Source organism: Aquarana catesbeiana, linkage group LG09, assembly GCF_042186555.1.
Source record: "Aquarana catesbeiana isolate 2022-GZ linkage group LG09, ASM4218655v1, whole genome shotgun sequence".
In the NCBI taxonomy this organism is placed as follows: domain Eukaryota; kingdom Metazoa; phylum Chordata; class Amphibia; order Anura; family Ranidae; genus Aquarana; species Aquarana catesbeiana.
Window position 1 is genome coordinate 234,654,276 of NC_133332.1, and position 16,375 is coordinate 234,670,650.

At 41.2% G+C, this 16,375-nt stretch overlaps 1 protein-coding gene across 2 annotated transcripts in view; it reads right to left on the reverse strand.

Annotated features, from left to right (window-relative positions):
* The window catches only part of EXD3 (exonuclease 3'-5' domain containing 3), a 491,324-nt gene that overhangs the window by 27,443 nt on the left and 447,506 nt on the right, over positions 1-16,375 (reverse strand). For both annotated transcript variants that reach the window (XM_073599974.1, XM_073599975.1), the window contains one exon: positions 4,998-5,094. In XM_073599974.1, coding sequence (XP_073456075.1) covers positions 4,998-5,094 — 97 coding nt within the window. The remainder of the gene's footprint in view (positions 1-4,997; positions 5,095-16,375) is intronic.

Genomic DNA, 16,375 nt, shown 5'->3' on the forward strand with positions numbered 1-16,375 from the left:
ATTGTATTAAAGGTGAACATTAATTTTAAAGTTGTTCCTAAAGCCCCGTACACACGATCAAAATATTGTACCAAAAAAAACGCTTTCAAAGCGATGTTACGATGATCTGTTAGTACACAGCTGTCGTCCAAAATTTTCCGAACGGACAAACATGAAAATTTTTCTGGTACGATATCAGATCGTAGGATTTTCGTTTTATCAGTACAGTTTTCAGCTGAAAATACAACTACATTACATCACTTCCAAATTTTTACTCTGTCGTGAGAATTTTTGTACTTAAGTAAACGCTTCATTTTCAATATAGAGACAAGCATCCAAAAAAAATGGACGATCGTTCATCCAATCATCTCATCGTGTGTATTAGGCTTTAGAGATGTGAAAGAATCAGCTAATGTAAAACAAATCTCATATGTTTATAAACCTCACGTCTGTGTATAGTTTGTAATCGTGTGTACATGTGGGCAGCCATATTTGCTCTTTATATAAGCAGGCAATGCATAGAAGTGCTGCAGTGTGGATGTGCCCTGCTGACCCACATCCACCGGACAGAGTCTGTCTGATTGAAAACAAAGGACTCTATACAGTCATGGCAAGAAAGAGGTACTGTTTCGTCAAATTTCCAAATCCTTTGATTTTGGTAATGCCAACATGTGGCCAAGAGATTTTGTGCATTTTTATAAATGGTGCACTTTAACGGAAATAATCTTACCAACGATTTTCGTGTCAAGTAGAGACTTTATTTTTATGTATAATTTACAAATACCTATGAATAGGTGGGCAGTCATATTTCCTCATTACATACGCAGGCTCTGCTTCCTACTTATTTGTGCTGAATAGTAAATTGTAATTGTAGGGCTTATTTGCAAGAAACATTTAATCTCTTCCTACTACGAGATTTAACCTCTTGTTATCAGTCACCTCGAACTCCAGGACTTGTTCTTTGTGGCTCCCCCCCAGACACTGGGCGGAGGACCTGAATAGGGGAGATTCGCAGCCATTCTGTGCAATTCCATTGTACAGAGCAGGTAAGTATAGACATGTTTATTTATTTATTTTATTTTAACTTCACAATCACTTTAATCGAAATTTGGCAGGTTCAGCAGGGTCTGGTCAAATTTTGTTTCGTGCATGGGCTGCCTGATTGTACTCAAGTCGAACTATCGATCAACTTGTGTACAACTAGACTGTTGGGCTTTTCTCAAATGATCAGTGCTCTCAGCTATAGCCGGTAACACTGATCATTGTATTCTGATGGTGGAGAAGGTAATAGCACAGTGGGAGTCATTCCCCAAACCTGCTGGTAGAACAAAAAAAAAATGATTAATGTATGGGCTGCCTTAGGCAGGTCATACATTATGCAATTTTCTTTCCTTCAACCAGGGGATGAAGAAAAGAAAATTGCTCGATTCCCCCATCAACACACAGTCAGTGTTGATGGGATAATCCCTCCCTACCGTGCTCTGCCGGCAGGGAGCCTTCTCCACCGGCTATAGCCGCTGGCAGTGATCAGGCAAAAAAACCCCCCCAGAGCCTGCTGAACTGGACAAATTTCGATCCATCTATGGCTAGCTTTCTTGTAGTCAGACTAAATGATAACAGACGCTTAATGTGTCTGACCTGACTGGTCTTAGCAGTCATTTAGCAAGACTGCATGTATAAGAAAAGGAATTTTAAAAATATGTAACAGCAAACAAGTACAAAGTGACATACAAAAAAAAATATATATATAATATATATATAAATATATATTATATATATATATATATATAAAAAATTATATATAATACATTTTTTTTTAACCACTTGCCGACCGCCGCATGCCGATTTATATCAGCAGAATGGCACAGGCAGGCAAAAGGGTCCCTTTGAATTTGCCGCCTAGCGGGTGCATGCCCGCGAGTCCCACAAAATCGATGTTCACTGGCGGCTCGCGATTGCGGCAAGGAGAGGCAGAACAGGGAGATGTAAACAGGGCATTTCCCTGTTCTGCCTAGCAACATGACAGGGATCTACTGCTCCCCATCATCGGGAGCAGTGATCTCTGTCATGTTCTAGTGAGCCCATCCCCCCTACAGTTAAAACACATCCAGGGTACACATTTATCCCCTTGATCGTCCCCCCAGTTTTAACCTATTCCTTGCCAGTGTCATTTATACAGTAATCAGTAATTTATAGCACTGATCACAGTATAAATGTCAATGGTCCCAAAATAGTCTCAAAAGTGTCCGATCTGTCCGCCATAATGTTGCAGTCCCGATAAAAATCGCAGATCGCCGTCATTACTAGTAAAAAAAAAAAAATTATAATAAAAATGCCATAAATCTATCCCCTATTTTGTAGACGCTATAACTTTTGTGCAAACCAATCTATATACACTTATTGCGATTTTGTTTACCAAAACTATGTATAAGAATAATTGTCGTTTTTTGTTTATAGCGCAAAAACTTAAAACTGCAGAGGTGATCAAATACCACCAAAAGAAAGCTCTATATGTGGGGAAAAAAAAGCTGTCAATTTTGTTTGGGTACAATGTCACATGACCGTGCAATTGTCAGCTAAATCGACAGTGCCAAATCGCAAAAAATGCTCTGGTCAGAAAGGGGGTAAATCCTTTCGGGGCTGAAGTGGTTAAGTATGTTATAATACTAAAGCCTCGTACACACGGTGAGAATATTGGACAAATGATTGTCTGTTTTTTTTTTAATACACATAAATACAGCGCTCACAAACACAAAGCCATCATAAGTGAAAATAACAAAAACATAAAGTCCATAAAAAAAACTGAGAAAATGCTTCACATTTGGTGTGCAAAAAGTGCAGAAAAAATGTTACAGAAAAAAAAGTTGCAGAAAAACTTTTTCAGGTGTACCAAGACACCCCCACATGTGTCCCCACTCACCAGATCACAACGACACCCAGCTTTTTTTTTTTTTTCACCATCAGCGCAAGTTTATATATTGCTAGTCTCATATCAAAAATGAAGAGGTTACTCAACTTACAAAAATTATCATATGACAGAATACAACTTCGGAAGTGATGTAATGTATTGTACTGTAATGTATTCTTTCGTTTCCGAGCATGCATAGTCTTTCACTTTTGATTTTTTTTTTCAGATGTCCTGATTAAACAAAAATCGTACGATCTGGTATCGTATGAGAAAAGTTTTGTCCCTTTGAAAATTTCAGATGAACTCTCGAAAGTTGTGTACTAACAATCAGATTATTTTACGATCGCTTCAAAAGCGGTATTTTTCATCTGATTTTCTGATCTCTGTGTACTAGGCTTAACGTTAATGGTGAATTTACCAAAAATACAATAATTATTATACTGCTAATTTTATCTATAGTCAGTACTCTGGGAGATCTTCTTTATCTCGCCAGTCAAACTCCATAGTACACAAATGTTGAATGCAGATCGAAGGTCAAGCCAAGCCTTATTACAGGTCTTATCTGCCTTTCAGGCTGCACATTAGTGACTCTTGAAGGAAATTGCCTGTTTTCACCTTGGCTGGTGAGAACAGACAGAACAATAAGGAAGTGAAGAGCGGGGAGGAGGAGGTGGGGGGGACTGTGGGATGGGAAACTGGAGAGAGAGACACTGTGAGGACACACCTTTACTGCAGGCAAATGCCTGGCTTCCTCACACTTATCCAGCGACATGATAAACAGAGAGCAGAGCCAGGCTCCAAACCGCAGAACAGGTGTAATCAAAGGCTGCTCTTTCATTTCACCGCTTGGAGCACCACAAAAAAAAAAAAAAAAGAAAAAAAGAAAAGCACTTCCATTCCAAAATGTAGTCTCTGAAAAACCTCAATGCAAATTAAAGACCAACTCTACTGATAATTTTTAATTCAACCTTGAGTCTCTGTGGGGGTGATTTGACCTCTACCTGACTTTTACCAAATTTTCTCTTCTGTAAAATGGAACTGGAGGAGAAGCAGGAAGTTTTATAAATGATCAGCCATATGCATAGTTTGATTCTGGTAAGCCGAGTTCGGAACCATGACCATGTCAGCATCAGGACAAGGTGTTCTGTAACCAAACCACCAATGGGGATTATATATAGCAGCGGGGTCTAGTGTTCCTGCACATACACCGATCAGCCATGAGATTATGATGACCAAACCTGATAATGCGTAGGTCCCCCTTTTGCTGCTAAAACAGCCCTGACCAATCGAGGCATGAAAGCCACTAGACCTCTGAAGGTATGCTGTGGTATCTGGCACCAAGACCTCAGTAGAAGATCCTTTAAGTCCTGTAAGTTTGTGAGGTGGGTCCTCCATGGATTCAACTTGTTTTTCCAGCACATCCCACAGATACTCAATTTGATTGAGATCTGGAGAATTTGGAGATCAAGTCAATACCTCAAACTCGTTGTGTTCCTCAAACCATTTGTGAATAATTTTTGCAGTGTGACAGGGAGCATTATCCTGCAAAAAGAGGCCACTGTCATCAGCAAATATACGGTTTCAATAAAGACATGTACTTGGTCAGCAACAATGTTTAGGTAGGTGGTATGTGTTAAGTAATACCACATGAATGGCAGAATCTAAGGTTTCCCAGAAGCTCATAACCCAAAACATCACACTGCATCCTAGTGCCATCTCTTCTCCAGGTAAGCAACACACAAGTATCCAGGCATCCACATGATGTAAAAGAACACATGATTCATCAGACCAGGCCATCTTCTTCCATTGTTCTGTGGTTCAGTTCTGATGCTCACATACCTATTGTAGGCGCTTTTGGTTGAGGACACCGGTCAGCATGAGAACCCATTTTTTTCTGCTTTCAACACATCAACTTCAGGAACATGTTTACTTGCTGACTTGTATATCCCACTGACTTTTAGATGCCATTGCAACAAGATAATCAGTGTTCTTCATTTAACCGTTCAGTTGTCATAAAGTTATGAGGTGTGTATCAAAAATATTTTTTGGAATTTCAAGGAAATGTACATTTAATAAACAGATCAACACAGAACAACATTTATGATCTTACTTTCTTTCCCTTTGGAGTCTTCTAGATGTTCCTGAAGTTTCATTAACCTCATCATTTGTTCCTGGGAGATGTGCATGTACTTGTCACAATTACATACCTGAAAACAAGCAGAAAGCAAAGGTAACCCACAGACTGTGCTAGATGGGAAAGGCACAATTAAACCTGCAAATATTTTAGTTTTTTTTTTCCAAACCGAAAACTGGTGTGCCAAGATCCAGACCATAAAACAGACCAAAACCATGTGGATAGTATACTGAATAACCGAACTAGTCTCCTGGTACAACAGTTGCAATGGATAATGGAAAAGATAGTCTTCAGGAAAACAAGTGGCCTGTCATGATTTCCAGAGTAGCAGAGGACTACTGACAGGAATTTGAAATTACTTCTACTCCGTCACTAATCTCTTCAAGAGATAAGAGTCATCCATATAAAACTTCATCAAATTTACTACACCCAAATTAAATTAAGGGCCTTGGGTTTAGCCACTTCCGATAAGGTGCGGTGACAGCTCTTTCATGCCAAATAGCAATGGCAATATATTTTTTAGTTCTGGTGACAGGTGGCAAACTTTTTTGCAGACTCGCTTAGATACTTAGTCCAAAATTATGTTTACTGGGACTTCTGACTACTAAAGGGGTATTCCAAAAGGTAACCTTATTACCTATTCCATGCAAAAAAGTGCATTCCACTAAGGTCCCTTGCACAGTCAACGTTTAGCTCATTTACATCCCCATCCTGGTGTTTTAGTGAACTTGAAAGGCGCAAGGTTAGTAACTAGCCCCACTGCCGGCAGCCTGTCAAAGCCTATGGCAAGCGGAAATATGCTGCAGCTGGATGGGACTGAATGCTGTACCGAGTGGTACTCGCTTTAAGGGTCCTATGCATTCAGGGACCGATGCCCAGAACAAAGTTAGTCTGCATTCTGGGCATTTGTCCCTGAATTCATAGAGCCCTAAATGAGAGTAGTTTATATGTGAAAAGTTTAACCCTTTCGCTGCTAGGTCTGTACGACGTACGAACCTGACAGCGGGGGGAGGGTTTCGCACACAATCCAGTGGCTGCAGCCACCACAGGATTGTGTGTAAAACTGACAGGCAGACACCTGCCTGTCAGGTGAAAGCATCTGGGCAGCAATGCTCTCACACACACACCGGTACCAGCGTGCCACCACACCCTGCCATGCTCTCCGGGCTCCGCTTGCCCACCTGCGGGCCCGGGACCAACATGGCGGGTGCTGGCAGTTGGAGGGGAAGGAGAACAGCGGACACACATCCTCATTCCTCCCTTCTTGTTGTTATCCGAAAAGCAATGTCTCTGACGGCATTTCTGGGTGAGCCTTTCCGTGCCCCCGTCTTTCCAGCTTAGCCGAAAAAGGATGTTTTTGCAATGCGATGTGCATTGCAAAACAGACAGTGGAGCCCAAAGGAGACATGCAGGATCTTTCAGACCCTGGCACCTAAAAAACATCACATAGGCGGCTTTTTGTCCCATATGTAATGAAAAAAATGTATTAAGTAAAAAAAATGTTATGCAAAAAAATAAAGTTACACCCAAGCACATAAACCCCCCCCCCAAATTATTTGAGGCCTCCCCACCCCACATGTGCACTGGTACGAATGTAAACGCATGCGCCTACGCATGAAAAACTTTAATTGCAATACACACAAAAATAGAACAGAACAATAATTCTAACACAAGACCCCCTCCGTAACGCTAAACTGATGACCTATAGGGGGGGTTTTGAAGCATCACCTATAGAAAATAAAAGGGCACTAAAGTTTGTCGTCATTTCACAGGCACACACAAATTTAAAGCTGTGTTTCTCCCCCTCCCCCACGGAAAATTAAAAGTCAGCAGCTACACATACTGTAGCTACTGACTTTTAATATTAGGACACTTACCTGTCCTAGAACCCAGCGATGTCGACACCCCAGCCGGTACCCGCTGGCTCCCCCGAAAGTTGCCAAATGTTTCACCTGGGGGGGGGGACAGATAAGTGAAACTTCCACTTTTGGGTGGAACTATGCTTCAAGGTTTAACCTGTTGGGTATCTATTTACTCTGCAACCTCGTCTTTTATATTTTACCAAAAATATGGGTAGTTTATTGCGTTTGTTTGCCCTAAGATTCACTTTAGTGTGTCTTTTTAATTGGAACTACCAATATTTTATTCTCTAAGGTGTCTGCTTTCAGAAAATACAAAATGTTTGTGGGTTTTGTGTAATCTTCAGGCCCAAAATGATTTTTTTTAAACATGTGTGCAAAAAACGCAATAATAGCTCTGCCAGCGAAAAGGTTTAAGAAGTAGTACAAGATCAAAAAAATGTGGACAGAGCTGGACCGTAGAATCGCTAAGCTGAACTTGAATGGCTCAAGTTTGTAATAGGTTTGCTTTAAATCTCCAATTTTTTACATAACCTATATAGTGTCGCTTGTCAAAGAGAAGTAATTCTAGCCAGTGGCATGAAGCAGAAATATGCTGAGACCTGAACTTTACAGCTACAGATTTCTGGATCACAACAGTACACTTTTTTTTCATTTTGGATTTTTTTTCCACCATCTTTGTTCCATTGCGGAGATTTCCCTTCACTTCCTGTCCCATAGCCAAACAGGAAGTGAGAGGAAATCACTGCAAATTAGGGGAATTCCTTGGGGACCCCCAGGTCACCAGAACTAGTGTCCCCATTGGAAGATTTCCTCTCTATTGCTTTTCTGGGGACAACCCAAATTGTGGGATTTTCTTATACTTTCGCTTTCAATAACAATGGTAAATGGGGCACAGACAGCAATAAAAACAGACAAGCATTCTAATCCATCTTTACTCTGTCCAAAACTAAAAAAAAAAAAAAAAAAAAAAAAAAAAAAAAAAAAAGGTTTGCCTTTAGTTATACTTTAAAGATGAATTATGGCAGTTTTGTGTCAGTATGGCCTATTTAAAACAGCCTATGCCTAGTTCAAGAAGGCCTTGCAATAGCTTTGCAAAGTTTTTGGACAGGTGTATTGGATTCAGGTAGTTCTCTTTACCTGTGACAGATTATAAAATAATTAGTGCCAGTCTGTAGATAAGCTTACTGACAGTAATTAAGACCAATTGTGAGTTGGTATATAGTGAGACGTCAGTGCTTAGAGGGGGGCATTTTGCGTTGGAAATCCACCATGAATATGACAACGTCCCCTATAGGGCTTCATGGTTGATATGAACCTGGCAGGCACCAGCATCATAGCAATTGATGCCTCATCCCTGGCTCCATTCAGCTGCTGGCTGGGAGATACCCTGGCCTGCAGCTGAAAGTAAACAAAGGGGTGGGATGCAATGATGTCTTTACCAAAATATTTTGTCTACTTTTTTTTTACAATGTCACCAGCATTCCTGTCTCTTTGTCTACTCTCAGCTGTCGGCCTGCAGCTGCATGAGGCTGGGAATGAGCCATCCTTTGCTTTGATGCCACTAGCTAGCAAGGGACTGGACATGTACCGGGGACGGAGTTGTCTTTGGTATGGACCCTCCAAGCCCCAGTGCCGCCCCCCTTTCATAAGACTGATTCATGTACCTATTCTATTCCTGACAGGTACATTAATCTGTCACCGACACCAAAATTTCCAAAGGAGCAGCAGAATTCTAAGGCGTACCTTCGACATTCTTTATGAATTCCACTGATTGCCTTTTAAATGTTTTTTCATATATACATCTCAGACTGGGTTTACACTATCTTCGCATGAGGCTCAAAGCAGGGGTCCGATGCGTCCCCCTTCACTGATTCAGGTCTAATTTCAGCCCAAATTTTTGGCTGAATTCAGACCTGAAAACGGACCAAAAGATGCACAGGGCTCCTGTGCAAATTTACGCCGGAGCCGCAGCGGAGATATGCGAACTGGTTCCATAGAAAGCCGGTCAAAATCTGCTATTGCGAATTGGATGCGGAGAACCCAGCAATGGTGTGAACTCAGCCTAAAGAGATCTTTTTAAAGTGAATAATGCTATTATGTATTACTGTTTAAAGACCCATATAATGCACAAATGTATACATGTGCATGGGGTCAGCCATATCTACCCCTCACATATACAGGGTCTGCTTCCTGTAGTAGTGCTACACAATGGCTGTGCCTTGATGATCCTCCATCTTACTGCAAACATGCCAGACAAGGTCTGTCTGACAGAAAATAAAAGACTGCTTCAGGCATTTAATGACCATGCTACTGGTACAAATTGGATCTTTGCTCAGGTTTTAGATCACAGAAGAGAGCTCAGGGGCTGTGGGTTGCTCACAGCAAAATACTTTTTTTTTCTTTTTTACTAGAAATATACATTTTCTTGTATGTGCCATACCGATTCATCTGAAGTATGAATAGTAATAGGCCCACTTTAAATAAGAAAAAATAAAGGAAAAACATGCAACAGGTAAAAAAAAAAAAAAAAAAAGTTGAAAATAGTAACCTTGGGCTTTTACTGTGTTTGGACGGTGTCATGTTGTCTCATTGGGCTATTGGTACAGAAATGGCTTCCTGGCGATGTATTACGGATATAAAAAGCGTGAGATGTGGAAATGAGAGGTGGCCCTACGGACATGTATCCAGCCCGATGAGGAATAAAAAGACTCAGGAAGAAAAACCGGTTCTTCAGCACAAGGTACACAAGAGAGAGGAAGGACGACAAGGCAGGGGGGTGCGTTGGGGGGACTAAGCTGCGTGAAGTTCTCATTAGCAATACCAAGGACAGCAAAGAGAACTTCGGCCCCGTCTGCAGAAGATTAAATGCTTAGGAATAATGACCATATCTGTAGATATAATTCCAGGTGTGACATTTCAGGCCTGTGTTGGCCAATGGATCATGGCTACTTATAGGTGGAGCAGAAGCCTGCAATGACCAGGGAAAGGGGATTTGTAGCTTTGAGAATTTTCTCCCACACCCCTCATTAAAAAATATATTTAATTTTTTGGCTAGAGCAAGACTAAAGATCTAAAATGTGACCCCTTTATAAGCAACACTACAATTAAAAATACACAAGAGAAAATATAGTAATAAGCTCAAATAATGCTCAGATCACAGTGCTAAAATCCCATCATGGCTCAGTTACTGTATTACATTTTTTTACTATTCCTTTTATTTAAATGTATTCTGCCAGTTGTAATAAGCTTCTAGTAAGTTTATACACATTATTTGTGAATGCAGCGCAATTCTTGCCTGTATACCAGTAGCTGGCCTATACTGATGTATATATGGAGACTACCTGCTCCTGCAAATGCTAGTTCCCTGGCTGCAAGGTAAAAAGAAAGTGTTTTGTATAGCAACCAATCGGGTATCAGCCTTCTTTACCTGAACCAGAAAAAACGGAGTCGGTATGTGACAACACAGGCAACACAAGCACTATGGAGCAATTTTCATCATGAAACAGTTAATAGTGCAGGCACAGTAGTAATAACATTACTCCCTGTTACCTGTGAGTGTCACAGCAAGGCCAGGGGACACCTTGACAGTAAGCAAACAAGGAGCTCGCTACGGTGAACGCCCTGCAAGCAGAGTAAAAATGTGCCAAGTAGTTTCAAATGGTAAAAACTTGCTGGTTGCTTAATATATCCCTTGAAGCCCCACATCGCATGGTAATGGTACTCCAGGTTCTGCTTTCTGTAGCCCAATAAATACTTATAGTATTACTAGAACTCAAAATTACAGTTCCCAATCTCCATCTCCACAGTCTCTCTGAAACTGTACATAGAAGTCTGCAATTTACAGCTTCTAGATCTTCCACACTAAGTTCCCTACAGAACACATAATTATACTATGGCTTTTGTGTTGTAATTTTACTACAACTGTAAATGATTCATCTAGATCAGGCACGTCAAATGGTGTATTCTGGGTAGCATGCAACTACTTTGTGTCCTTTGGTGGTTTATAGTGTTGATCCAGCCAAATGCTTTTACAATTATGCATGAATTGGGGTCCATTAAAAAAAAAAAAAATTTAGGTGAGGTTTTCACTTTAATCTGGGGAGATTACCCTCATTTTATGTCAGTGACATCCACTAAAGACTTTGGGGAAGCAATGGTCACATGGACAGCAATAAAAACATTCAAAAATTAAAAAGGGGGAAGCAGGAACTTGCGCCTCCCCCCCAAAAAACCCCCATAATTTTGATACTAATTGTATTTATACATAAAAACTTACTGGAGACACAAGTCGAAAGCCTAAGGGCTCTTAGACAGACCGTAGTCTCTACTGGCCCTCTACAAAACGATCTGCAGGGTATCGTTTTTCAAAGACAGTGGAACAGCAAATGCCAGGCATTCAAGAGGTGAAACTACTACCTCCTGAATGGTTGTTTGGGGGGATTTTGAATAGGAATACAATACCGCAACCATAAGTGGTTGGCTCTTGGTTGCGGCATAGCCACATGCACTTAGAAGGTGAAAATGTTACGAACTTCGGTAGGCGGTACCTCCGCGAAGTGCAACAGCTGGTATAATTTTCACCACGCTGCAACAGTGATGATGTGTACTTATATAGCCGCTGCCCAGTTTAACATGCTGCTGGGAGTGTTTTATGTCCATGGCAGATCGCTGGGGGAGTTTTCTGTGACTTTGTGGCAGGGTAGATGCCTTGACTAGTATTTGAACAGCTATCTGTTGGTTACTGTACTTTTGTTTAATTTTTGTCCTGGCCTAGTCTCTCTATTGTACTGAATGTTCTGGAACGCACGGCCTTTCTTTTGTAAATTTTGCAAATGTTTCAATAAAGCTTTTTTCCTGACAAAAAATATAAATATAAACTTGCTGCTGGGCAATCAGATGGAGGTAAAATAGCGTCTCAATTGCCCCTTGCCTAACTAAACCTTGTAGACATGGGCTTCAGATTTTATAAAACAATGTGCACAGAAATCTTTCTTGAGATTTTTTTGATTTTTAAAGCTTTCTTCATGTGCATTAAAGGGCCAGCAGTGGTCACATCTTATTTTTTTGGCCAGTTTCGATTTATGTGTAAGGTCATTGTAGGGAGCATCCTGCTTTCCAAAACTTCACTAGAACATAATCATCATACCACACTGGTCCGGATTTATCAAACTGCAATGGCAGTTAAGGAGTGCTGAAACAACAATAACTGAGTGGCCACGTTAACGCACTTAGGGGCTATTATACATGACGGCTTTTCCACTGCATGCCAGGGTGGACGTTTTACATAGTAACAGTGTGTACCGGGTGCTGAAATGCAGTTTGTTCTAGCACTCAGCAATTTATTACAGGTACTATAGGCAGAGTTCCTGTATAGGCCCAGCTGTGACCTCATCATTAGGAGTGGCAAAAAAAATGGAGCCTACAAGGAGGTAAGTCCCCCTTTTTTACACCCACTGACTCCAATTCAAGGGGGTGGGGAGGAGAAAGGGGGTTTAATTAGCCCACTATGCTCCAACGATGAGGCATTTATTGCGCCTATTGACTGTCAATGCAAGGGCACTTGTTACTCCCACGAACCACTGAAACTGGGGCATTTATAACTCCTAATAACCATTAGTGTATAGTCATGTATTACTGAAATAGTGCTGGGACATTTATGACTCCACTGACATACTGTAGGAGAATTTATTACTCCAACTGACTACTGACACAGATGCACTACTCCCAATGACCATTGATGCAGGGGGCATTTACTACTCGGACTGACTACAGTCACAGGGGCACTTATTATTGCCATTGACTACAGAAGCAGAGGCATGTTTTTTTCCCACTGACCACAGATGCAGGGACATTTATTAATCCCACTGGCACAGGGACATTTATTACTCCCACTGGCACAGGGACATTTATTAATCCCACTGGCACAGGGGCATTTATTAATCCCACTGGCACAGGGGCATTTATTAATCCCACTGGCACAGGGGCATTTATTATCCCCATTGACCACCCACATAACAGCTTTTCTTACTTCCAGGCTTGGTACACACTGCTGTGAAGGCAAAGTCATACGACTTTGCCCAGCAACTTCCTTCTGACTTGGATGCTATTAAGGAGCACATACAGAGGCTGAAATCGCACCCAGGTTGGACCAAAGTAGCGCAGGAACTTTTTCTGAAGCCAGAACGACTTGTGTAGCATCAGTTAAGCTCTCATAGGGAAAAAATTACATTTGACATGTTATGGCTTGGTTAAAACTGCTGCGACATGGGATTCGACTTGTGAGACCCCAAGTCGGATCCCATGTCGTAGCAGTGTGAACCAAGCCCCACTGAACACAGACACAGGGGCATTTATTACTCCAATGACCACGAACATAGGGGCATTTATTACTTTCACTGACCACTGCCAAAGGGGAATAAATTACTCCTACTCCTCACCGGCACAGGTACATTTTTACCTCCACTGACCACTGATGCAGGGGCGTTTATTACTCCCACTGACCCACCAATGCATGGGCATATTTACTCCCACAAACCTTCCACGATGGGGACATTTTTAAATCCTGACCACAGTCGGGCCCCCAAACAGTGTGATGGAGAGTGAACTGGCCTTTTGCCTAAAATGTATAGGGACCCCTGTTCTGCAGATTTAAAAAAACAAATCACTGCAACCTCAGTTCTGTGTTATTTTGGATTATGACTTGTTCTAGAACCCCTATTTGGAACAGAGAAGGATCTGTATCCCAGTCAACCTGTATTTCGCTCTGACATAACGCAAGTATAGATCTGGAAAATCCCAGCATATAATCTGTCAACGGGCAAACATTATGAATAAGGTTGTTTACTTGGATTTGACGTGAGGTCCCCAGGAAATAGGTTTATTATCTCTGACTCTCTGGCTCCATTTCACGCTGGGGGATAATACACAGCAGACTACAAATTAATCTGCCGGGACAACAAAACTCTGCTCGGGAGTTGCCCTTTCTCTCTGATGGGAATGAGTTAACAGGGGGGAAGGGGTAGAGGAAAGTCCCTGCAATGTGCTACTGTATTTTTGGCAGCCAACAAACAAACAAAAGAGACTTGGAAGCTGATAGAGGTTCCCAGGGAATAGGTGTTAAGTGCTCCCTGTCTCTTTTCCCCCTGACAGTCTCTGGGGTGTGAGAAATACAACTTCATTACACTTCATTAGGAAGTGTCTGTCCTTCGGAATAGTCTCAGACTGGCCAGTTCCACAAGCAATAAAACAGATCTTTCATATGCAAACAAATGACAGTTTAAAGGAAGACTGTCATGAGAGATATGTGACCCCTATCACTGCTGACCTCTGACAATGCTAAATGCCTGGCTGTAACATTGGTGCCTTTTGCTGACCTGAGCAGGTACACAGATAAGAACATGCTTGCTCCAGGTGTGGCTAAGAAATTCTGAAGCCCAAGACAGCCAGGCATCTAGCATTTTCATAAACGGGTCAGCAATGCCAACCCACATGTTTCCAAAAAGGACAAGTTGTGCTCAAATGTCTTTGGTAAAAACTTTTATTTATTTGCATGGAAGAGTTATTGGTAAGAGTTTTGGAATAAGGGAATTGGCTATCTGTATTTCTTTAGGTATTTTGCAACAAGTCTCTATGACCCAACCACTTTCAGGCTAGACTCTAGGCTGGTTGTGCTATAACATAGTAAGCTTGGCTATGGTGGAGTGGAAGGTGCTGGTATACCTCTGGAAAACAAAAGTGACTGCATACGGTTTATAAATCTGTCTGTATGATATTTTCTACTTCATATAGTTTGGCAATTGTCATCTGCTGGTACCATGAATACAAAACGGTTAACAGACTTGGCCGAAAACATACATGTTCATTTTGAGTCTATGGCTAGATTGACAGCGTCCTATTTCTGTATTATCAAAATAATATCACCAATATTGAAATTATAATTGACTGTAAAAAGAAACCAAGTTTGGATTTAACATACTGTATGAAGCACTACGTTTCAGGTGCAAGAAACTTTTGTGACACCCAAAGCATGTCTGAATGTCAGGGACTGTCCCTTGAAATGTTTGGTTGCAAAATGCTGTTTGGTCCCTCTCTGATATTTAATAGTAGACCAATTGGACAAAAAGAATTTTAGCAAAATAAAAAAAAAAATCACATTAATATGTGCCCTTTTTATTCACATAAATTGTACAATTCAATAACTGGACACTTTCATATAAATTATCATTGGCTGATTTTGAGATGCAGCCAACTTTCGGTGACCACCTACCATTATTTCTCAAGCTGATGCTGTCTGTGTTTGAAAGCTGCTTGTAAGTCAACCACGATCCTATAAATATTACTTATCATAGCAGCTCACCCCGAAGAACTATCCTCAAGTCCCCTATTATGGCATCCCAGTCCTACTAAACTAACCCCAATTTCCCTAACATAGCAGCCCAGCCCTACTGCACTATCACCAACTCCCCTATTACAGTATCCCAGTCCTACTGAACTATCCCCAATTTCCCTATCATAGTAGCCCAGTCCTATTGAACCATCCTTACCTCCCCGTGCATAGTAGCCCAGCACCAAACACTACCGTAAACATCCCCTTGTAAACAATTATATTTCCCCTCTCTTTCTTACAGGTGTGAAAGTACCATGCAGAATCCTATAGTTTAATCAGTAAAAGAAGCTTATAAGATGCTCTCAACGTAAGTTCCTGTATTGACCACTTTTCTTCTCTGTAATATTACTGCGAATACTTCATTAGTGAAAATTAGCAAGTTGGTGACAAACCGTGTCATGTTGTAGCAGTTGGGCATTATGGCGGCCCAGTATCCTTTGACCCATATGGCTAGCATACTGTAGCCAAATTGTTGGTGAGAATAGACAGGTGTAGTAGAAGAAGTATCCGGCAGAAGTGTGTAATTGGCATCAGTGTACTAATCTGTAGTGGACAAGCTGGGGAGAGGAGATAGGTCAGTGGGAAAAGCCAAATGCTCTGGAAACAATAGCAGACATTTGCCTGTTGGAGACTTGTGAAATGTCTTTGAAACATCATTAATAAACATTCACTAGGACGCCATTACTATTTTGAGAGCCATTTGCTGGTTTAGCACAGACATGCCAAACGTCAGCATTTGATGGCAAAATGTCACCCTTTGGTCTATAGATTTCTTTGTCTAAATAAATGTTACCATATTGGCCATTTGTAGTAAGTTTCTCCAGCTGTAAAAAGAAACCAAGCATGGAATCAGCATATGGAGCTTCAAATTTCAGGCTCGAGATTCTTATGCAGCAGCCAAAACATAGCTCTGGTCTGGGTGAATTTGGATTCAGCGGGGACTATGTATAGAAACAAGGGTCCGCATTTGCGGTTTGGATGCAAAAACTTGCTTGGTCTTCACAGAGATGTAATAACATTTGATACGACAATTAATAACTAACCCTGGCCAGAAAATGGTAAAAAGAAGACTGGGAAAAGAGGGGCTCTGCCCCACCAAGAAAAGG